Below are 23,536 nucleotides of genomic sequence, written 5' to 3' on the forward strand. Positions count from 1 at the left end.
CTGTCCGTTAAACGTCATAACTGATCATTTATTTTGTTCACAGTGTTCGACGCTTGCTGACATAACATCGTTCATATAAGTTGTATTCACATTTTGATAAATATTTGAGTAATTCTGGGTAATTTAATTTTAATTAATGTTTTTTTTTGTTTTGGCATGTTCCAAAGTCGACTCTAACCGTCTTCTTCGCCTTTGTTTTTATCAGGGTTCAAACACAACAGCGACACCTGCTGTCCGACTTCAGGTCCGTTTTTTTAAAATTGTCCAATCCGGTTTGAACAGACAGAGATAGTCAACGAATAGAAATCCTCATCTGTGTGGTGGACTGTTAATACATCCAATGGCCTGAGTGGTAGTAACAGAGTGTCCGTGGTGCGGTGGTGGACACACACTGGATGGGACAGCGCAGCGCTACATGGGGGACGCAGAAGACAGCGGCTGGTACCACCGCTCCTACGAACCGGAGGGACTATTACGCACTCTGGATACATCTCTGGGGCTCCCCTCTTTTGGGAATTGGCTTGATGAAATAACCAAGCCGAGCATGAACACACATCGCCTTTGAACCGGAGGATTTGAACACTGCCGAGATATCCACACACACACACGCAACACAGAGGGAGAGAGGGCCATGCTCACACACTCAGCCGCTTTGTAATCACCGTCGTCGCTGTGTGTGTGTGTGTGTGTGTGTGTGTGTGTGTGTGTGTGTGTGTGTGTGTGTTTCCAGTGTCTCCTTCTCTGAGCATGGATTGACCAAATAGCTCTCTGGATGATTTGATGGGGCTGCTCAGAGTCATGATGCCGCCCAAGTTGCAGCTTTTGGCGCTGCTGGCGTTCGCAGTGGCCATGTTCTTCCTGGAGAACCAGATCCAGAAGCTGGAGGAGTCCAAGGGGAAGCTCGGTAAGTTTTTAAAGGGCTCTGCAGCCCGATCCCATCCCTTCACAACACTCCGGGAACACCGCAGGCTGGGTGGGAGGTGTCTGTCTTTGGTCACTGATAGAAAGATACGTGCATCACCATTGTTGTGCATTTTATGGTCAGTGTGCAGCACCTCACCCGCCACTAACGCCTCATCAGACAATGGCACACAGTCGTGACATGTTTAACGATCTGGGAGCTGTCCTGCTGAACTTTCGCGTGACCATTCCGAGTATTTGCAGTATTTGAATGCCTACGGGCAGCACATCTCATCCATCTGTGCAATGCAGTGTGAGATTGAGGAGGTGCAGCTGTCTGCAGCCTGTTGCCCTGTGATAGTGAGTGTGTTTGTATACTTCAGAGCTGCAGCTAGAAGTTATTCACATTATTGGGCAATTCTGGCAATTCTGGATGTGATCAATCTTCTGGTTTGGAAATTGATGACGTCTTTGTTTTTGTTTTCTAATGATAGAGATAAGCAGTAAATTGTTACATCCGAGAAGCTGCAACTGGAGCATGTTTTGTCATTTTGCTGCTTGAAAAATAACACAATTAACAGATTTCCAAATGAGTTGCAGATTCATTTTCCGTCACTGACTAACTGATACATTTTAAGATGATAAAGCAACAGTTAATTAGGAAGTATGGGACATGCCATATTGCAGCTGGTGGTTCTGGAGTCAGCCTGAAAGCTGTGATGGGCCGTGACAAATACACAGTACATTGCAGGAAAAGTTGTAATGATATTTTTTTTTTTTGCATACATGGGGACACCCTGCTTTAAAAATCCTTTCCTGCCCCTTTTACCAAACTCTCTCTCTCTCTCTCCTGTGATTGAAGCGTGGCCGGCGCCGCGTTTAAAATCTCATTGTGAGCTCCCATCAGGGGCTCACTCCCAATAAAGATCTGGGACATTGCAGGATTATCTCTCTGATGCCTCCACTCTGGGGAATTTCTCTTTTCTTTTTTTTTTTGAAGGAACAGCAGACAGTCTTAGGGTGCAGCTAGTGTACCTCCCAGGGGTTCAAACACCACCTCTTCTATCATCGGATGAGAGTGGGAGCCTGGCACTGAAGAGAGGCGGCTAACGGACCATTTTCACGGCAGACATTTTGACACGTTATAGCAGCAGGAAAGAGCACAGGTGTAAATCAATAACATTAAAAAAAAAAAAAAATAGCTGCAGTGAATTCCATTTAGGTGAGGCACTTCCAGGGTGCTTTTTTTTTTTTTTTTTTTATTGCGCATGCTGGTTCATTCGAATGTCTTACTGAGACACTTAATGGAACAGAGGAATCGTTCATTTCATTGGTGGAACCTGTGCTACGACCAGTGAGAATGAAGATATTTTGAGTCGCCTCTGGAGGAAAAGCACAGGCGTAAATAATGAAATTTAGTAGTCAGGAAAGGTGATTGGAAGTGACAACTCCAGCAAAACTTCTCCGCTATAAATCAAGAGACGCGTTATCGGCACCCCTGTCACCAGCTTGCTTTGTAAGCAACACACACACACACACACACACACACACACACACACACAAACAAACACGGCCTTGCGTGAGCTGGAACAGAAGAACCTGTCCAGCAGCTCTTTGTTTCCATGTTTTCTTTTCCTGCATCAGAACTTTTGGCTGAGGTAGACAGTTTTATTTGACTCCACCTAGCTGATGGAAACACACCTAACACCCTTGCTGAGCAAGTCACTCGTTTGAGCTTCCTAAATGTGGACATTTACTGCTTTTTTTTTTTTTTTTTATGTCATATTTGTTGTCCTGGGCTTCACGGGGAGGCGAGTAGACAGGCCGGTTTCCAGGCTAGACTGTGAATAAAAATAGTTCAGAGTCATCTTAAATGAGAAAAGTATCCCACTTGAGTTTTCACACAATCGGGTGTCCTGGTGGAGGTATAGATGGCTATATTGGCTTGCTGCATAGATTACTGCTGCTGTAAAGGGATATACGTTACACACAGTGAAAATCAAGACTCCCCTGGGCTGCACACACACACACACACGCACGCACACACAAACACACACGTTGCTGAAACACAACCTGAGAGCCCCCCCCCCCGGACTGCCCACCACCACGAGAATCTGTTGACTTGGCAAAAAAAAAGAAGGGTGCTGATGGATGACTATACTGAGCAGACGTCTGTGCGCCGGAGCTCTGAATTATGTGCTGCATAGCCAAATAGTTGTGACCGAGGCATTCACAGGCCCGATGCTGACTGACAGACAAGCCACGGGGGAAACGGTCCCGTCACCAGGTGCGCCTGCTGCAGGTCAAGCACAATGATTCACGCCCGCGCTAAAAAAAACAAAAACCCGGAAGAAGCTCTTTCAAGTCACCTTCGTGTTTTCTCGTGTTCATAATTAACTTCATGCAGGTTGGAATGACCGGCGCTCACTCCTCACAGCGTGGGACGCTACTGCCTGACACACAGGTTGAATCATTTCCCCCATTAGACGGCCCCCCCACCCCGCAGACAAGCTGTGATTTGCTTCCAAACTAATCGTCGCCTCACTGTGCCCCAGAGAAGTCTGCTGCATTACAGTCATGCCGCGATGCAGCTGTGCGTCCTGCTGTGGGGCCTAATCCATTATTCTGACGGTTTTTCTCTCCGGTCTGCTCACCGGCGCTGCTGCTGCTGCTGCCGCCGACCGGCCGGGTCAACGTTAACGCAGAACGACTGTGCAGGGGATGGATGGATGGAATAATAACGGGCGGGGATTCAGGGCCACTTTCCCTGTCGGGGTTGCCCGATGAACGCCCTCCTCTCCGTTCAGGCAATTTTTAGACTCTCACCTTGAAACATTTCACGCTACTTACTAATAAAGCTACATGTCAAGTCTGAGACTCGACATTCCTGCGTAACGATTCACTGACGTCAAACAGGAGACAGATGCCTGATTGTGATTTGATCAGTCTGTCTTTTTTTTTTTCTTAAACCAGAGGGACTTTCTGGTTCCTAAAAATAACTGAAAATTAAGTTACATCAAAGTAAAAGTGTGTAAGTTGTTGGGATCAATCTGCATCATTGATTTAGCACTGATTGTTTTGTAAGTGCAGAGATGACACTTGTGATAAAAATGATAGTACAAAATGCCAGAGCGGTGTATTGTGGGTAATCGTTTGATACCAGCGCAGTCACTTTCAGTAGTGGGTTTGACTGTGTGGATTCCTGTGGTTGTTTTTTGGCTGGAAGCATGTTCATTACACAGCTGAGTGCGTCGTCATTTGTGTGACATCTGTCCCCGCTACCTGCTTTTTATAGATTCAAAGCCAGTGCTGAACTTTATTTCCTCATGGGAGATTATTCATAAACGAGAAGAAAACCCTTGTTTTTATTGAAGATACCCCAGCTTATTCTTTTGATGCTCCAAATTCTTTTGATAACCAAAACTTGTAGCCATTTAGGTTTAGCAGGTTTATCTGCTGGTATGTTGGGAGCTGCGCAAAATAGAAACGTCGCTAATAAAACTGTCACCTCACGGACTTTGTAACTGTAGCGAACGAGCCTCTTCACCTCTGTGACCCGCAGGGCGCTTGAGGGCTGACACATGTTCTCAGAGCCCCCCCTTGCATCATCGCCTTTTTTATCCGCTGGCCGTTATCCGGCCCGATTTTTAAAAGGAATTCAGTTTCCATCTGACGCGTGGTGATATTTAGTTCCGGACAACAAGCGGCCTCTGTGACGAGCTGAGCCGAAAACCGAGAGATGAAGAAAGAACGAGATGCGTGCACTTCATTGTGCCCGAGTGTTTGCGGAGCTGACGCAAGCTTTTTTTTTTTTTTAAGCATTCATTTGTCATCCGCAGCCTGTCGCTCCCGGGGCATGGTTTTTTTTTTAATTTTGACTTTGATGGTCGTGCCAGGCTCTCGCTGCCTCGAGGCCCGCCCCTCACACTCGGGCCTCTGAGGGACCCGGTCAGGAATTTGCACTTGAAGGGGACTGTCGGTCGGGCATCGCTGTAGTCCGTCCTCGTGCGCACGCTGCACGGACTTTGATTGGGACGACTTTATTCCTTTTTTGAGCTGCCCTGCTGCTGCTGCATCGTTCATCCAAGCCGACTCCTTTCACTCCTGCTCATTGGTCAAGTGTGTGTCTCTTGCTCCCTCTTGATCCAATAGGTGACCCATCAGTAGCACTCATCTAGAACTGAGCCCCGTGTCTTCTCTACAGCTCCAGGTGCAAACCTCCACAACCTAAATGTGTAATCTTCTTCTTCCTCTCCTTGTTCTTTCTGTGGACGCGGCGCTCAGATTCCCACTTTGAACTCTCCCTGACACCCCGCGTCTCTGTTTTTAGCTGCCTTGAGAGGTATAAAGAGTGCATGAGTCATTTGCTTTCACTCCGCACGTTGGCATCTGCTACCATCAGCAGCCGGTAGCGTCTATGGCCGTGGACCCTGGCTGCTCAGTCACTCTCCGAGACATGCCATTTGAGCGGCTAATGGAGGGTAGCCCGCAGCGGGGATGGGCGTAGGTGTCGGTGGACGGATCTGTTGCGGGAGGAAGGGAGGCTCGACGCTAATGGGCATACTGGGCCGTCGCTGAATTGTTAGGAGCGCGGAGGATTTATGGCCGCTGACGGGGAATATGTCTCCCGTGCAAAGTGACGCTCGCAGCGGCGACCAGAGCCGGGCGCGGCATTCGCTCCCGTAGCAGGATGACAGAGCGGCCAATCAGGGCGTTGTGGACGGCTTCACGCCCTGGATGTAATTGGAGGCCGTTCTAGAAGAACAACCCCTGCTCCAACACCCACCCATCCCCCATCACTCCCCTCAGCTGGCCTCTCCCCAATATCTTGCCTCCCGATACTCTTCACACAGACGTTCTCGTCCTCGCAGCCTCCCGTCTTCCTGTGTCACTGTTGGGACAGACGTGGCCCTCCAAATATCATGTGACCCCCCCCCCCCCCCCCCCTGCAGGTCAGATTGTATTGAGTGAACTGGCGGGGACGGGTGGAGCTCTGAGTGATGGCTGACCCGTTGTTATTTAGTTGGAAGCGATGAATCCAGCAAACGTTCCTGCAGAGACGCTCAGAAAAGAACATTGATCCTGAGTGGTGTGCTGATGTGACGTTTTCTTTCTACGCGCTCTCAGAAATGATCAGTTTTTCATGCTCCACACTATTTTGATGATGATAAAAGCTACGAGATCAAATTTAGAGTCTCTGGGGCTCACACCTTGCCGTACTTAGTCAAAGCCTGTGGGTTTTCTGACGGATAATGGAGCCTGCGGTTGTGAACACGTGACGGCGGGTGTCATTTTCCTCTCTTCTTCAGTAAGCAGAGTTTCCTTTTTTTTTTTTTCTCTGCGACACCATTAAACTCCTCTTCCGACAGCTGGAAACAGGCTGGCGGCTAATAAACCTCTCTCGTTACAATAACTTTACAGCGACCGTTCTCTCATCCAGCTCCTTCTGGATCAATAGTTGTAAACAACGTCTTTTTATTTGCGCGCCGAGTCTCCTTTTTGTGATATTCAAAATCCCCTCTTGTGTTTGACTAACCCCCATTGGATGAGCACCTGAAAGGAGAATATCCGCCACAGACTTCTGAAATAAAGTGCTATCAAAGGAGGAGGAAGTGTGGAGGGAAGGAGGGAGGAGGGGGGGGGGGAGTGAAAGAAATGATTTAATTTTCGTTGCGACACCGAAATATTTAAAGCCCCAGCTTGTGGATCATAAGCCCTTGCAAAAAGGGAGAGGGAAGAAAGCACGCCTGCAGCATTTTTTTTACAACCAATTTCATCAGCGCACGGAGGAAATAAGGAGGAAATAAGGAGGAAATAAGGTGGTCGAGCGGCGCTGCCCTTCTTCCTCCTCAGCCTCTGGTTGAACTTGGCTCCTGTTGGTTTTAGAGTCCCTTCATCTTGTTTTCTTGTAACATCAGGCGTCCTCAGGGATCAGCTGTTAATGTGATGCTCCTACACTTTCCCCTCCTCTCCTCCTCAGACTTCTCGACCTCTTTTCTACCCGTCTCTGCCTCCTTTTCTCTCACTTTCTTTTTTTTGTTGTTGTTGTCTTCTTCCTTGTCTTTGCATGTGTCTCCTTCCCTCTCCTCACTGTGCTGAACGGTGTGAGCAGCAATGGCCAAATGCCCTGAAATTCAACTTGTGTGTGTGTGTGTGTGTGTGTGCTTGGCCTTATTAATGAAATATCTGGGTTGCTGAATATTCAGCTCGTACAATCAGGACGTCCCGGTGCTGACTGAGGATAAGTAGATTTCTGTGGCGTTCATATTTTCTCTCAAACACTTTCAGTAATGTTATACACAAGATTGATTGATTAACCTTTTGTGTGTGTGTGTGTGTGTGTGTGTGTGTGTGTGTGTGTGTGTGTGTGTGTGTGTGTGTGTGTGTGTGTGTGTGTGTGTGTGTGTGTGTGTGTTTGTGTCCATCCTGTCCTGCCTCTCACTAATATTAATGGCGCACCGATCCAATACACGGGATTCGTATTGACCTCATTAAACAGATTGGGCGTCGGTCAGACATGATTGATTGAACTATAAAAACTGTCTCTTTGTCACTGATGCTAAAAATAAATAAATAATGTAAATGCAGTTTTATAGACCTTCGAGATCCATCCAAATATTGTTTCTGTATTAATGTCTTTACTCATAAGGAGTTGCAACTAACAATTATTTCCACCATTGATTAGTCTGCCTATTTACCTTTGGGATGAATCAATCAATCGTTTAGCATATTACATGTTAGGAAATAGTAAACTCCTCCCACAATGTACAAGAGCCCACGTTAATGTCTTCTCATAGCTTGTTTATTACATTGTCAGCGACTGAATGCATATTTATATGAAACTGGTCTTTATGTGACCAAGACTTTAACCTAGTTTAATCAAGTTTAATGTAGTTTTTGACTGATGTTGTCACATTTTATTGGAATAACAAAAGATTCTAAACTGTATATCAGAATATAAATAAATGATTATTTAAAGTGTGTCCTTCGCAGCTCATCTGATCTACTTCACACTTGGTGGGTGTAATGCTGGGGACCTTATTGTCGGAAACGTTCAATATTAATAAACTTTGAAAACAGAAACGGCGCACGGTCCAAATGTGCAACAAATGGCCACAACCCCCGGCGACGCTGTAAGGAGCAATACAGGCTAATGCAATAGTATATTTCTTTATTCAAAGAAAAAGAAAAAAGCTCCACCAGGCAGAGCAGCCTACATTACCATAACCTGCCACCTACATTACCCAGAATGCAACTGGAGCGGGGCGGTTCGGTTAAAGATGCAGGTGTGTTATGCTAGTAGCGGCTAATGTAGCTTTGAGCTTCTTCTTCTTTTTTTTTATATATATTATCAAACTCGTAAGACCCAACCGATGCCGCCTCAAGTGACATCACTTCCTGCTGGAGCCACAAACGGCTTCATACAACCGTTGACATGCATGCAGAAATACTTTCATGTGTGTAAATTGGCTGAGTTCCTCCTTTTTTTTAATATTGCGGTGAGTTTATGTGCTATCAAGCAATTCATTTTTTTTTTATCTCATCGGAAGTTGGAGTCCAACTACCGTAATAAAGTGAGTAAATCAAAGGGTGTAGGAGGTGGCTTTAGCTCCACCTTTTTAATAAGTGATGTGTGTTAACAGCCTCACCAAACACGCGGAGGAACAATACAAAACGATTCCACGGTGATGTCCGAATTGTATCCAGGCAGTGAAAGTGCCGATGGCGAACACTGTCCACCATCCTCACTGGACGGATGGCCTGCAGATGCTAAACATAATGAGATGAGAGAAGAGAAGGAGTAACGCTGAGAGATGAAAAAACGAATAAGCCCGAAGAGTTGAACCGGCGTCGTGGGAGAAGACGTTCCGCGTGACGCCGTTTTTTTTTGTTTTTTTTTCACTGTGGCACCTTTTCTGCGAGGGACTCATTCTCCGCGGCGTTCACCTGTCCCTCCCACTCATCATTAAAAACTATGAATAGCTGTCGCCTGCTCTGTCTTAATAGAGTGTGGAGTTCTCCCCAGACTCCCATACATGCATTATTAATTATCCGTTGCAGGGCCGAGAGACGGAGAGGGAACATCGGATATCTGGGTTGTAGCTGGGATCTGTTACGCAAACATTGTTTGTTGTTATATTAGATTATGAGGGGCAACAGAGAGTTGCGTTTCAGCGCGAATCTATATGCATTCAGCTTCTGTAACTTGTGCAAGTTTCTCCCACTTTACCCTCTTCTCTCACGGAGAGGGATTGCGAGGCTGTGAGCACTTACCGGCGACATTCCTGCTGGTTTCTCAGATATATATATATATATTTTTTTATTATTTTTTTTTATATCTCCTTCCTTTCTTTTGAAGTGCAAATGCCTCTGAAAATGTTGGCTAATTCCCACTGCTTAGTCATTGACAATCTGTGCCAAGATGAGATCTGCTACAATCAATCGCCCCCCCTCTTCCACATTCTGTCAGACTCGCCTTTACTTAACAAGGCAGGGAAATGATGGGATCTGCCATCTGTGTAAATTGCTCCATAATCTCATCTGACTGGCTGTTTTCTGATGCAGCAGACAGAACGTGCCCCCCCCCTTTTTTTTTTTACTCTTTCTGTTTTCCCAGACATTATTGGCTCCCCCGTCAGACAGCGCTACCGGCTTTCGATCGCGTAAAAGACGTATTGGGGGGGGGGAGAAAGTGTCAGGTTGAACCATGACCATTATCGTTTCCATCTATCCCGGAGTGTTTATCATAACGGTAGAGACGCGGCTTGCATTCAGACTAGGTATTATAAATGGGCCACATGTGGCTGGAGCTTATTTAGCGTTTGAGTCGGAACAGCTTGTTTTTAATCTGTAGCTTATGAACTCCCCAGAGCAAAAAAAAACAAAACACAACACACCCCATCCTCAGCTGCTGCACTTTTAGAGTTCGTTCTCCCAAAAAAAAACATCAGTTTCTAGTGTTAACACCGTCCTCCTCAATGACACTCAATGGAGTAATTATGGTTCTCAAGACTTCTACCCCAAACCACTTAACCACTTTAAAGTGTCTGCACAGTGTTGTATGTCAGCACTGACAAGGCCACGTTTTGTCTCTTCTCGATGTATGAGGAATGCTTTGTCGGCATTCTCTGACAAAAACACTCTTGTTTTCAACGCGCTACTTTGCCAGAGAGAGAGAGAGAGAAAAAAAAAATAGAAGCTGTTTACCGGATACACGACCTTCACGTGGATTGGGTGGACTGAGTTGAACTCGAGGGCCTGGTGGCGGTGGCGGTGGCGGTGGCGGCGGCGGTGGCGGTGGCGGCGGCAGCATCTCTCCGGAGGACGGAGCACCTCCACCTCCACCTGCCGTTGTATTTGCCTCATTTTTCCCCCCCCGGGCTCTCCTCCGGGCCTTCTAGTGAAAGCAGAACTACCGTGAAAGTCATAACAATGGAAGAACTCTTCAGCGTGTATTTATGCAGCCTCACAAAGCCAGCAGTGCCAAGTCCAGGACAGGAAATGTCAAGTCACTGTTGAAACGCTGTTATTTACGAGAATCTGCGATGTAGCCAGACGTTTTATTTCACTGCTTCACCTCACTGGGTGCGTCTGTTGATTTGAATTTGAAACGCGGAGCCTTTCTGTTGCTTATATCGCAACGTCTGACTTTAATACATTGTTCAGCACGATTTACAGCATTCCCAAAATCAGACTTTCCTCTTTTTTTACAATAAATCTAGAGGACAAAACAGAAATACACTCCACACATCTTTCAGTTGACTTTTTTTTTTTTTTACTGTTTGTCAGTAAGCGTCATTCATTCTGTAGCTCTCATGGCTGGATTAGCAAGAGGACTCCCAGGGGCCTCAAACGGGGCTCGATCTTAAGGTCGTCCCCGGGGGCCAACAAAAAAAAAAATGGGATCAGGGAGGATGAAAATTAATTTTGGGACAAGAGTTGAATAAAAACAATACCCTGCTAATGTTACAATGAACAGAGATGAAAGCCGCTGCACGTTTTGTGCATCACGCAGTTCTTATTAACCCTCTATATGTGTGTGTGCCGTGCATCAGCAGATGTCTTGAGCTGAGGTGTTATAAAGTTACATCCCTACTTTTTTATGTTGTGTTTTCATGGCGCATATTTGAAACTCCAGTTTAAAGAAAGAGGTCATCTTCAGGGTCGCGGGGTCTCCAATGTATAAATAATGAAGCTGCCGTGTTCAGTGTATTAAATGGGAACTTGGAGGCAACAGGACCCAGACATCAAGGCTCAGAGAGCTGCATCGTGTCTGTTTGGGCCCATATTCTTCAGTCTACATGTTCCTCAGACCTGGTCCTTGTCTCTCTCTCTCTCTTTCTCCCCCCCCCCACCTCTCCTCTCTTCCCCAGCTGAACACAGCAGAGTGAATGAGACCTTTCATGGAGTGTCAATGTCATACTTGTGTGTCAAAACCGATGGGGTGGGGGGAGGGAAGATGCCTCAACTTTTTTCCCCAAAAGCCCTCCCAAACAATTGCACGTTAACTCCATTGTGTGTCTTGTCTTCCTTTAAAAACAAGTGGGGGACAATCTGTGAAATACTGCATGTGGCATAAAAGTATTGGTGTCTAGTTTTAAAGGAAGTTGTCACGCTTCAGTGTTGCGTGGCTTTGTTTACGTCTCTGTTCCCGCTTTCATGCTGAGCTCGTTTGAAAGCACCGAAGGCGTTCTCGAATGTCCCGAACACCTTCGCGATCTCCTAATGAAAGCGCTCGTTTATCCGTCTCCTTTTTCGGTTCTCAGCAGTGTTGGAGGGGGGGGGGGAGCGGAACAACAGTGTCTTCTCGTCATCACTTAAAACAACGATGGTAAAGCAGGTTCTGATCTGTCAAATCAGGCCCGAATCTCCCCCTTCTGACGTCATCCCTGGTAATCCACTCTCCTGCTAAACGGATCCGAAGACTGAATTAGAATAATTAGAAATTCGGAAGTGCACGGGTTTATCCAAATGTTCCAGAGTGGTGCAGTGGTGACATAACTGCCACCCCCACCCCCACCCTCCAAACCTGGCACCGCAAAACAGCAGCGTGCTCCCAGGTCTACATTGAGGGAAGAAGGGGAAACCAGCAGCAGCAGACTAACTCGATTTTTATACAGCAGCTACCTAGATCTCCTCCCTGTCATACTTCATTGATTTTGCAATCCAGCGGCATCCGAGCAGAACCATACAAGCCGTACACCTCAGTCTGCCGCTGATAGCCAATCTCTATTACCCACCTAGCCCAAGGCTTCGGTTCGAAGGGCTAACCCTCCCAGGGGGGGGGGGGGGGGCAGACAGAGGGAGAGAGAGCTCCGACTGGCGGATCGGAGCGATGATAGATTTATGTGTCGCTCGGAGAAGGGATCATCTTCTCTCCCCCACTTTTATTATCCCATCAGATCTGACGCCGTAGCAATAATACACGACGGCCTGTCACATTTTTTTTTTTTTTGCAGATCTGGTGGCGAATATGAATGATTATTTAAAAAAAAAAAAAAAAAAAAAAATGCTTGCGTCTAATCAGCCGCGAAATTGCTTCGGTAAATATGTTCAACTACCTGAGCTCTTCCTCCCGTCTCTCACTTTTGAATGAAACGCGGAGTAATAGGCTTGTAGTTGTCACAATGTTTAAGACCCGTGTTGGCTTCACGGTTCATAATTAGCTTTTAATGCACGGAGACGGCTTGAGGGAAGGAAACCGACGGAAATGTGGAATGAAAGGAGGCCTGCTGTGTGGCCATAGTAATTCAGGCTTTTGTTCTCTAATTAAATGACCTCAGAAGGGACCGCTAAGCTTAAGTTTGTGTGTGTGTGTGTGTGTGTGTGTGTGTGTGTGTGGCGCCCTCTGATATGGAGGTCTGTGCCAAGTGTATTCAGTCTCGCAATGAATAGGGCGTCTTCTACAAAGCCTAAGAAGCCCTCCCCGTGCCCCGCTTTCGTCTCCTTGTTGGTGGTTGGACATTTGCCACAAAACGCCACGTCTTTAACAAGTGGTTTCTGGGCCCCTTTCGCATAGTTGAGGAGGACGTTGTAGTTGGGGACGCAGTAGCCCCCCCCCCCCCCCCCCATGGTCTTTTCCCACTGTCCTCCACCTCCTCGGGTGGAAAAAAATGGAGACGCTGCCAGCCGTCCTGGCAAGCTTGAGCTACACAAAAGCTTACATTTGTGTGTTTATGCCACAACAAAGCCAAAAGACAAGCTTACATGATGATGCATGTTTGGCCCCAAATATGTCAGTATAGTTCAAAATATGGTGAAGAACAGTTTAAAGTGTCAAGTCACTCGATTTCGATCTTTATTTGTCCATAGTTTATGAGATGTATCTTGCTCTGAGTCTACCGCCGGCACAATGGAGTCGTATGGAATTTAATTTGTGGTGCTCATAGGGTTAAATCAATACATTATACATAAAATGCTATAAATACTCGGCGGATCTCTTTCGTAAACGTTACTCTGGATAATCCACAGTCCTCGCCTGTCAACGGCCGAGTATTTCTTCAACAAAAAGTTCTTCTCGTGAAAAGTGTTGATGGCGAGTTCTGTGGATTATCCAGAGCAGCAGGGACACCAGCTCTGGGGAAAAAAGAAAAAAAAAAACACATTGCTGTTGATATTTTTTTTTGCTCACAGCAGTGAAAATGTCAAACAAAATTCCATTCACCTCAGATATCTCTAAACCTGCAAACCACTTGTGAGAAAGTACTGCAGAAGTACTTTATCTTTTTAGTTTTTTTTACCATTTAAAGCCCCTGAAATCCTCAGTATTCTAATAAAACATAACCCATGACTTAAAAAAAACTAAACAATCAAAAGTTAGGAGAAACATTAACATCCATATATTTTTATATACATACATAATGTGTAATAATATTGATTTGGAGCAGCTTTAAAGGGAAAAAAGGGAACCTTTTTTTAAGTTTATTAAGATTTTAAACACAAACTCAACTCCATGTGGGAACACAAATACAGAAATCTCGCATGTGAAATAAACACAGCTCTTCTAACTTTGGCAGAAAATGGCGTTTTAAGACTGCGAGCAGACACCTGGTACCACACGTCACACTAAAGGCACGTCATCTTTAGGACTTGCGTTGTCACGGGTTGAACTCCGACACAATTCTTCTTCGAACGCCTCTGTCTTTCTCTGGCAACCCCGTCACTGCACACCCTCATTAAAAATAACCCTAAAAGGACATTTGAGCCCCAGCGATAAAGTTCCAGCACAGCAACTGTTATCGCTGTTTTCGTTGGCTAATGCATGCGTTTGGAAGGCGGTCGTGAATGAATGCGCCCATTACGGTCGCTCTGCACGCCGACAGCCTTCAGCACATTACGGCCACCTGGCACGTCTCCACGCCGTTGGCCCGCGGCGGCAGTAGCGAGCGCGCGGAAAAGCGACGCGGCTTCCGTCCGTAACTAGATCCGGCTCTGATGAGTGGAACATTAACAGCTGCTCGGGAGGGTGTGAGGGAGGGCAGTGACAGTGTTGTGTGCACTTCCCCAAATGTGTTCGCACAGATGAAGGAGAGAGAGGGCGGCGGAATCCCAGTTGACATCTTAATTGGCCGCCGGTGCCAGATGCCGGGCCTCGAAATGCGGCCGGTCCGGGCTGTAACAGTGTCTCAGCAGCCAGGCGGAGCTTTAGGCACGGCTTTAGGAGCCCACTGGCTCCATTATTGAGTGCTCCCACGGGTATTAGGTGCTCCAGTGTTGTGCTGCCTTCCCTCCTCTCTCTCTCACACACACACTCACACACACACACACACACACACACACACACACACACAAGCACCCTTCTTATTCTCGCTCCATCCTTCCTGCAGAGCACTCTGTTGCATTGTCAACACCAGTCAATTCTGAGGCGAATTCTAGACGAAGAAAAGCCCGAGGGTAACAAAGGCCCGGGCTTCTTTGTGTTGAATCCATTCACGCCGAGGCGCTGGTGTCTGGCTTCTCTGACGCTTCATGCAGTGTTTTGGATTGAGATTCCTCCGCCCTCCTCATTTACAGCGTATTGATGTCCCGTAAACGTCCAGTTAGCTATCAAATAACTGTAGCCTTGCCGTCTTAACTACCGGCCTCTAACCTCCCGCTCTTCACCCCTTCACCCTCGTTGCGCAATGCTATTCTGCAGAGGAAGAGGAAACTAGGTCGGAGGAATCAATTCGCACTATTTAGAGTCTGTCTGAAACGCACGGGCACTGGGCCGTGTGACGGTACATTTATTTGATCTATAAACAGGAGCGCACAGACACTTCACTCCGAGGTTAAATAAGGAGAGTGAAAGTTAAGGTAGTGTGGGCTGACATTAAAGTGGAATCTGATAAGCGAACAGGAGCGGTGGTGCCATAGCGTGAAATAGGCTGCTCACAAAATGATTAAAAAATATTCCTGTTTGACATTATTTTTGATCCTTGGTGTGAAGCAGGAAAGGAGGGTTTTTTTTTTTTTTTTTTTAGCGATCTGCTCTCCAAAGGAGACAATATTCGAATGAAATTACGGCTTAGTCTCACACACACACACACACACACACACACACACACACACACACACACACACACACACACACACACACAGCGGTGTTACTTCTGACAAGGACAGAATAATATCTGTGAGGGGTAGCTCATGTTAAGTGGATCCGGTTTATATTTAATTCTCCATTTGTAGCAGAGATGTCAAATATGAATCAGTTGAGTGCTATTTGAGCGTAACGCCTGTTCAATATTGACCCATATAGAAACAAAGATCTGGGGATGTGGGACTTGGCGATGGTCGTGTTTTTTGCTTGCAGTCATTCAAACTCCTCGAATAGTTTTACCTGCTGCCTGTCTGGACTACGCAGTATTTAGTATGCAATACTTCCTGGTACTTTTTTTTAAAGAGATGTTATTCTGCTCCACGGAGAGGTCAGAGGTCAGGTTCAGCTCCAGAGCGGCACTCCTGGATCAGGGGGTTGTTGTTGCATAATGATTAACTCGCTGAAGGCCGTATTTGCCCACTACTTTTTATTCTGCAGTATTTAAAGTTGAACTCACCTGTATCTAACTTCCTGTCCCGCCCCCCCCCCTCCAGAACGAGCCATCGCCAGACACGAGGTGCGGGAGATCGAGCAGCGGCACACGCAGGACGGACTGCGGGAGCGGGATTCGCCGGCCGCAACGCTGTCCGAGGGCGAAGACGACATCGTCATCATCTACAACCGCGTGCCCAAGACGGCCAGCACCTCCTTCACTAACATCGCCTACGACCTGTGCGGGAAGAACCACTATCATGTCCTGCACATCAACACCACGAAGAACAACCCGGTCATGTCCATACAGGACCAGGTCAGAGCTCACCGGCCTTCTTTTGACACGAATCCCCTCTTTTCATTTGTTAATGTAGAGGACTGGTTTTCTTGGTGTTTCTATGTTATTGTCACACACACAAAATGATTTGGTTCAGGTGCGGTTTGTGAAGAATGTGACTGAGTGGAGGGAAATGAAGCCGGCTTTCTACCACGGACACGTCTCCTTCCTGGACTTCACCAAGTAAATACGCTGTCTCGCTTCATAACGTCGTAGAAACGGGTTTATTCACCCTGCTGTGGCGTCGTGCCGGTGACTCCACCTTGTGGTCATTCACTGCTTTTCTCTCACACTTTTGTCGCGTAATGATCCGAATGCAGCACAGTGCGGATCCTCTGACCTCGGCACGTTATTATCAACCCATTCACTGTCTTTTCTGTCAGGTTCGGGGTGAAGAGGAAGCCCATCTACATAAACGTGATCCGGGACCCCATTGAAAGGCTGGTGTCCTATTATTACTTCCTGCGCTTCGGGGATGACTACCGGCCCGGTTTGAGACGCAGGAAACAAGGAGACAAGAAGGTTGAAATTCACTCATTGTCTCATTAAAAGTCAGAATGAAATCAAATTTGTGTTGTTTTTTTTTTCAAAAAAACGCTCACGTATTGTGTTTTGTGTTTCAGACGTTTGACGAATGCGTATCAGCCAGCGGCTCAGACTGTGCTCCTGAGAAGCTCTGGCTCCAGATTCCCTTTTTCTGTGGTCACTACTCCGAATGCTGGTAAGTGTTCAAACAGCTCACGCTGTTCAGACAACACCGAGTCCCAATTATTATGATCTGATATTTGAAATGATGGAAACAACTTGATTCAGCTTTAGTTCTCTTTTTGTCTGTTTTAATGGTTCATAAAGCTGGTGATAATCTATATTTTTCTTCTTGTCAACAAATTCCACGAAAATAATTAAATCGACATGGAATTGATCTCGTTAACAGGTTATGTATATGTCTAAGCCTGATGAGTCTTATTCCTCTGTGCCAATGGGGCCTATTGTCCAAAAACAAAAAAGCCTTTTTGTAGCTTTACATTTTAAGAGAAAACTTTTTTTCCTGTGACGGTTTTTAATGTTAAAGTCTTATGTTTGTAATTATTATCCTTGGGGGTTTATGTGCCACAGAAAGGTTGGAGCGAGACAGACTCCTTCAGACTCACCTGAGACACTTCACATAGTTCAGGAGGGATGCCGTATCAGTTTTGTTTAATAATGCACGACATTAAACCTCATAGTCCCTTTCCATCGCTCATCTCCTCAAGGTCTCTGAAAGCGATCTCAAGCCTTGATTTGCCATCTCTCTACATGATGATCTGTATCAATCTCTCTCTCTCTCTCTCTTCTCCTCTTGCCCTCACTTTCCTCCGTTTAATCTCTCCTTGACTCTGCCCTCCATCTTTTAACCCTCTACCCTCCCGAAGCTGGTAACTCGTCTGTAGGTCTGAGCGTCTAAAGCTCCTTTCATTTTTGCTGCGATTGAGTTCACTGTAGCAGCATATTAAAGCAGCGGAGAGCGTATTGGCAACATTAAATAAATACTGGAGAATAAAAGGTGAAGTCGCTGCCAGTCTTTTAATACCGAGTTTAACGAGGCTTTGCCAAAAAAGTTGCTTTATAGGTTTAAACAATCTACTTCCTTCCCTATTATTTCATTTCCTGACCATTACGAAACCTTTTTATTTGTCTCCATCCTTCCTGCCTCTCACCTCCCGTTGCCTCAGCCCTCTCTGGACTCTGTTCACGTCTCATTTTCCCCCCGTCACCGTCTCTGTACCTTTTCAGCTCGCTCCCCCCCCCACACACACACACAATTTCTGTCCATTTCCTGTCCTTTGCATATGTTGTGATCATTTTACCATCCAGCAGAACTGCCACTGTTTCGGCACAAATGCGAAGAGAACTAACCCACATACGATGAACACGATCTGTGCAGGAACGTGGGCAGCCAGTGGGCTCTGGAGCAGGCGAAATACAACCTGGTGAATGAATACATGCTGGTTGGATTAACAGAAGAGCTGGAGGACTTTGTCATGATGCTGGAGGCCGCGCTGCCCCGCTTCTTCAAAGGAGCCACCGAGCTGTACAAGACAGGTGCCAACATCTGCCGATTGTAGTTAGAAACCATTTGCTTTTCCCTTGCATATTTTTGTTTCCCTCACTAATTTTTTTTTTTTAGAATAAACCGAAAAGCTACCTAATGGCTCCCTCACATTGCAATGCTAAAAGTGTCCGTGTGCCGTGGTTGCATATTAGCAGTCTGAATTGCTCCTCTGAGAACTGAATTGTGATCAATATGCACTCATGCCTCCCGCTGATGTAGTTACAGATTAGTTATGAGTGCAGCCAGAATGAATAATGGGGAGCACAGAAGAATTAAATCTGACATTGATATAAATGTACTACGGCTCAAGTGTGTTCATCATTTTTAGCAGCAGATACACCCAAGTGCTCAAGTTAATCAGGTGCTAGTGCAGTGCCCGTTTAAAACGTGCCTGTTAGGCAACCTGGGACCCCCAGCTAAACTTGGCCCTAAAAGCTATAGATTTATTACGATGTTTAGATATGAAACATATTGAATTATGTTACTATTCTTACTCATTCTACCCTTAAATATCTAACAAAAAGGCTCCCAAAGTGATGAGAAAATATGCAACTCAACTGTATACTTCTTACTGTGTCTTTTTACTATGCAGGATTTGATAGTTTTGCTAGTTAATACTTCTACCATTAAATAATTACCGGAATTCCAGAGCATATCTATGATTCAGTCGGTGTCTGCCGGGATTGCCTCCACGCGGCTCTCAACATGGCGGCGGCTGAGGGTGGCCACAGGTCACAGGTCATAGGTCGGGGACTGCGTTGTCAGCGGTAACTTAACCGCCAGTTAAATTTAAGCAGCCAGTGGGAGACACACAAAGAGATAGTCCTATTATCAATAGTACCCATGTTTCACAAGCCCTTCACCAAAAGAAAAAGTGCTTTTTCAAAATAAAATTGTAGTAACATATAACATAATAGCCCATGTGTATGTTAATAGCTGAATCACTGAGTTGATGTACCCGGACCCCTTTTAATCCTCCTCCTCCTTTCATCACAGGGAAGAAATCCCACCTGAGGAAGACCAGCGAGAAGAAGCCGCCCACGAAGGACTCCACCACCAAGCTGCAGCAGTCGGCCATCTGGAAGATGGAGAACGAATTCTACGAGTTTGCGCTGGAGCAGTTCCAGTTTGTCAGGGCACATGCTGTCAGAGAAAAGGACGGCGAGCTCTACCTGCTGGCGCAGAACTTCTTCTATGAGAAAATCTACCCCAAAAACTAAATAGGCACGCGTCCGCAGAAGAGGACACTTTGTACAGGCTCAGTGCAGTCCGAGGTGGGAAAAAAAAAAGAGACGGAGGGTGAGACTCGTAGACAACAGGCGACTGAGTGGCTGCTTTGTACTTGTGATTGAGAACATAACGTGGAGCTGCAGAGCAACCTGCCTCTGGTGACAGCTGCCTTATACACACGTCTGTGCCAGCCAACTGGACAAGGAGCTTGTGTGTTTCGTTGGCAGGTTGTGTTCCCAGCAGGCCCCCCCCCCCCCCCCCGGGGGCCTCCATTTCCCCCTTCCACTTCCGTGTCAAAGGTCGTCGAGCCGGAGAACCAATGCCGGCACGTTGTCCGGAGATGCCCTTGTCCTCCCGATCGGCTTCTCCGTTCTCCGATCCAGACTAAACATTTTTTCATTGGCTCTGTACGGTTTGGTTGTGTTTGGTTGTGTTTTAACTCTTTCCTATGGTGACGTGTTCCATGGTGACACAACATCTCCATGCCTCACCACCACCACCACCACCACCACCACTACTAACCTAAAGACTTTTTAAGTGTAAGAAACTGACTACTGTGCTGTATTATTGGACTTGAATGAGAAGTTTTGAGGTTTTTATGAAATAAAAATCCTGTGACCATGGACTATTTACTGGGACAAGTGCGTATGTTTTATACTGTACTCCATGTGTTTTGTTGGATGTAATTGCGCAGCTTTGCCCGGCGGCTATGAAGGAAGACCTGATGGTATTGAAACGTGTATGAACACTGTGGTGAAGATGCTGCTGCTGTAAATATTTACTACTTTTTTTTCCCCCCAGTCTGATTCATTCACATGCAGATTTGCTACGGTACAGGATTAACCCATTCATACAGTCAGTTTGTACATTTCTTTCAACTCATTTCACTTTTTAGTCTCTTATTTATTTTTCTGTCATTTTTTTTCCTTTTCATTATAGAAGCAGATAGTCTGTAATATGCCAAGATTTGGGGAAATACTTTCATTTGCTTTCTTGTCAAGAGTTTAATCAGGAGGTTGTTACCACTCTATTGCCATTCCCTTAGATAAAGGTTAGCTTAGCTTAGCATAAAGACTGTAAACAGGGGGGATCGGCTAGCCTGTCACTTTCCCATAACACTGCAAACCTTCAGTTTTTTTCACATCAGTTTTTTGCACGCTTTAAACCATGAGCTATACGTGTTAATTAGTGATCTTAAATCTGCCTACAGAGTGATATCAATCTTCTCAGCTAATTGGCAAGAAAGCAACTCTGCGTATTTCCCCGAAGTGTTGAACCGTTTCATTAATTCTTTTGCTGTTTTCTTCACAGTTCTCCACATAAAAGATGTTAGGTTGGTAATAACTTTCCATTTTGCTTGTGCAGTTTGTCATCTCTCGTTTCTTGAAAGGTCGGGTTTATTGGAGTTTTAAAGGCCTTTTAAATCGGCTGATTTAAAGTTCTTTTCTACCCTTTTTATAAATTGACTGACTAAAAGTTTAAAGTGACATAATGTTGTCGCCTCAGCTACTTCACCTGAAAGAGCTGTGCGGATATTTTCCTACTGGATGTGCAGCCACATCACGGTTCCTGAAGTATTTAGATGTACTTAAGAATAGGTACTCATGGTAATCTGAGTGACAAACTGTAGTTTTCCACTCAGTGTTCGTGTGCCTTCTACACACACAGCTCTCCTCGTGTTGCAGTTTTTGTCAGATGGAACATGAAAACAACACGACTGGTTTTTTTTTTGTCTTTTGATTGCCAAACGAAATACACAGACATTTTTTTTGTTTGTTTGTTTTTAAACTACCAGAGATGCATGTGTGTTCTTTGATTTAATGTAAATGTTGGTGCATCATCATCATCAAGTACAACAGAGCAGGGAGTGGTAAAGACAGATAACGCTGCTGCTGTGAGAATTAAAACGGGATTATTTCAGAGCTGGTATCCTGCAGAGGGAGATAAAGAGCTGCCAGGTTCTGCTCCTGCCTCCGACTGTGTGTGTGTGTGTGTGTGTGTGTGTGTGTGTGTGTGTGTGTGTGTGTGTGTGTGTGTGTGTGTGTGTGTGTGTGTGTGTGTGTGTGTGTGTGTGTGAGAGAGTGTGTGAGTGAGTGTTTATCCATTTTAACGTCCTTTCCATCTCCTCAAGTCTTTTGTCAGTATTTGATATGGTGAGTTAAATATGTTGGGGGACATTCAAATTACACTTTAGAACAATTCAATATTAAAGCACAGACAGCTGTCATTGCCAACCTGAATGTATGTAAAAACAACTATTGTGGAAGTCACCATACTTGCAGCTGAAAAATAAAAGTGAGAGCGCTGAAATAAGAGCATTGTAACATGAAGTGAGAGGAGTCACTAGAGGCCAGAGGAAGTGTTTATGTGACCCAGTGCTGCCACTCCGTGTTACTCACCCCTGCTCTCAGATAATCCCTGGACAGTCAACTATTGGACTCATCCCCATTAATCTCACATCGTTTTCCAGTTACAGCTTCCTGGTTTCGGCAATCTGACCCAGATAAACATGGAGGGTGACCCCCCCCCCCCCCCCCCCATCGGTAACAAGCAGACCAGGACACAGCTTCAATGCCTCTGAGGCCTGTATCTAATACACCTTGTTGTAGGTGTTATTTGTTTTCTTTTTAGTCTTTACCAGATTATTTATCCGATATGTGGCTACCGCTGGGTCATTTAAGATCTATAGTTCCAATTTGTTTGGATGCTATGAACCAGTAAACGATCAAAATTGACATCCGCCTTCTCCAAACGGCAAATCTTCTGTGAAGAATTTGAGTTGGTCTGTTTTTTTTTCCCCAGTTCATACAATATAAAAATCACTAAGATCATATTTGTGTGGGGATGTCAGGATTTAGAATTAGTCTAATTCAAACTAATCCACACATTTTTTGGCAGATGTGGCCCAACGTCTTGTCACCTCACCTGTATGTTTGACCTGCAGAATGATGTGTGTGCAGAGTTCGTCACTAAGGAAGCTGTTTTCACTTAAATCTGCTGGAGGGGAGGGGGGGGGGGGGGGGGGGGGAGTTTAACATGTGGAAGCTACTTAATGATTTTTGGGACATCGTCACGACTTAAAGTCAGTCATGGTCCAAAATGCAACTTACAACAAGAGCGACGTGAAAACACGGAGAAAGGAGTAGGAGACAAAAAAATATGAACATATATAACTTATTTGTGGGGAAAAAAAACACAAATTATTATAAGTATTCAAAGAGTATTTTTATATGTCTTGTTGTAAGATATCAAACAGTACAGTGGAGAGCCTACAAAAAAAACGAAGAGAGGGCAATATAGGCAACAAATGTCCCCAGCCGGTGTTGCACAAAATTATATGACCTATAAGAATTTCAGCTTTATCACCACAGTATATATTATATTGCTTCTATATACTGTATAGTATATTTATTTGCTGACAGATACAAACATCTAGTATGCGATATGGTATGATGAAAACATGCAGGTGGCGAGACGTGGCTGCAATTCGCTATCAGGTCACAGAATCTGCCGTGTCACAGGATTTGCTGTAACACCAGAAAACAGGGAGAACACAGATACATGGGCCCCAGACACAGAGGCATGAGGACTTCTAAGAGATTTTACAACCTCGTGGGCAACGCCTAACTGCCCAATAAAACGTCGCCAACCTCCAATTAATCATAGCAATGATCATTATGTTTATTGAGTAATAACGCACAGATAAGTATAGTGTTCATTCATCTGTAAAAACAGAGCTGGAGAAAGGCTGAACAACGCAGACGTGTGTCTTTCGGATAAAGGCTGGTATTAATTGACCAAATGGTGCAGAAACACCATATCTTATCCATTCTTTCCTCCCTCACCAAAACACGGTACCCATTGTAAGTGTGGGTTTTGCTGATGGACCATATTGATCCATACATAAAAGACAAAAACCATCACGTCCTCGCTGAAGCACCTGTCCTCAGTCAGGCTCTGCAGA

The 23,536-nt window shown here is 45.5% G+C and overlaps 1 protein-coding gene across 1 annotated transcript; it reads left to right on the forward strand.

The window, feature by feature from the left end:
- The first annotated feature begins 375 nt into the window (after positions 1-375).
- On the forward strand, positions 376-21,887 carry hs2st1a (heparan sulfate 2-O-sulfotransferase 1a). The gene is made up of 7 exons (XM_068701562.1): positions 376-904; positions 15,976-16,229; positions 16,348-16,433; positions 16,634-16,772; positions 16,874-16,971; positions 18,175-18,332; positions 19,339-21,887. The coding sequence occupies exons 1-7, from the start codon at positions 781-783 to the stop codon at positions 19,560-19,562; spliced, it is 1,083 nt and encodes a 360-aa protein (XP_068557663.1). The 5' UTR covers positions 376-780; the 3' UTR covers positions 19,563-21,887.
- Positions 21,888-23,536: the final 1,649 nt, after the last annotated feature.

This window comes from Cebidichthys violaceus, unplaced genomic scaffold (assembly GCF_023349555.1).
Source record: "Cebidichthys violaceus isolate CVI_PGR_0920_01 unplaced genomic scaffold, fCebVio1.0.p SCAF_8, whole genome shotgun sequence".
In the NCBI taxonomy this organism is placed as follows: domain Eukaryota; kingdom Metazoa; phylum Chordata; class Actinopteri; order Perciformes; family Stichaeidae; genus Cebidichthys; species Cebidichthys violaceus.

What these genes read in the sequence shown, in the direction of transcription:
- hs2st1a (XM_068701562.1), top strand. Translation starts at nt 781, where the DNA reads ATGGGGCTGCTCAGAGTCATGATGCCGCCCAAGTTGCAGCTTTTGGCG. An exon ending in TCCTTCCTGGACTTCACCAA is followed by an intron (nt 16,434 to 16,633) that starts GTAAATACGCTG and finishes CTTTTCTGTCAG; the next exon opens with GTTCGGGGTGAAGAGGAAGC. An exon ending in GGAAACAAGGAGACAAGAAG is followed by an intron (nt 16,773 to 16,873) that starts GTTGAAATTCAC and finishes TTTGTGTTTCAG; the next exon opens with ACGTTTGACGAATGCGTATC.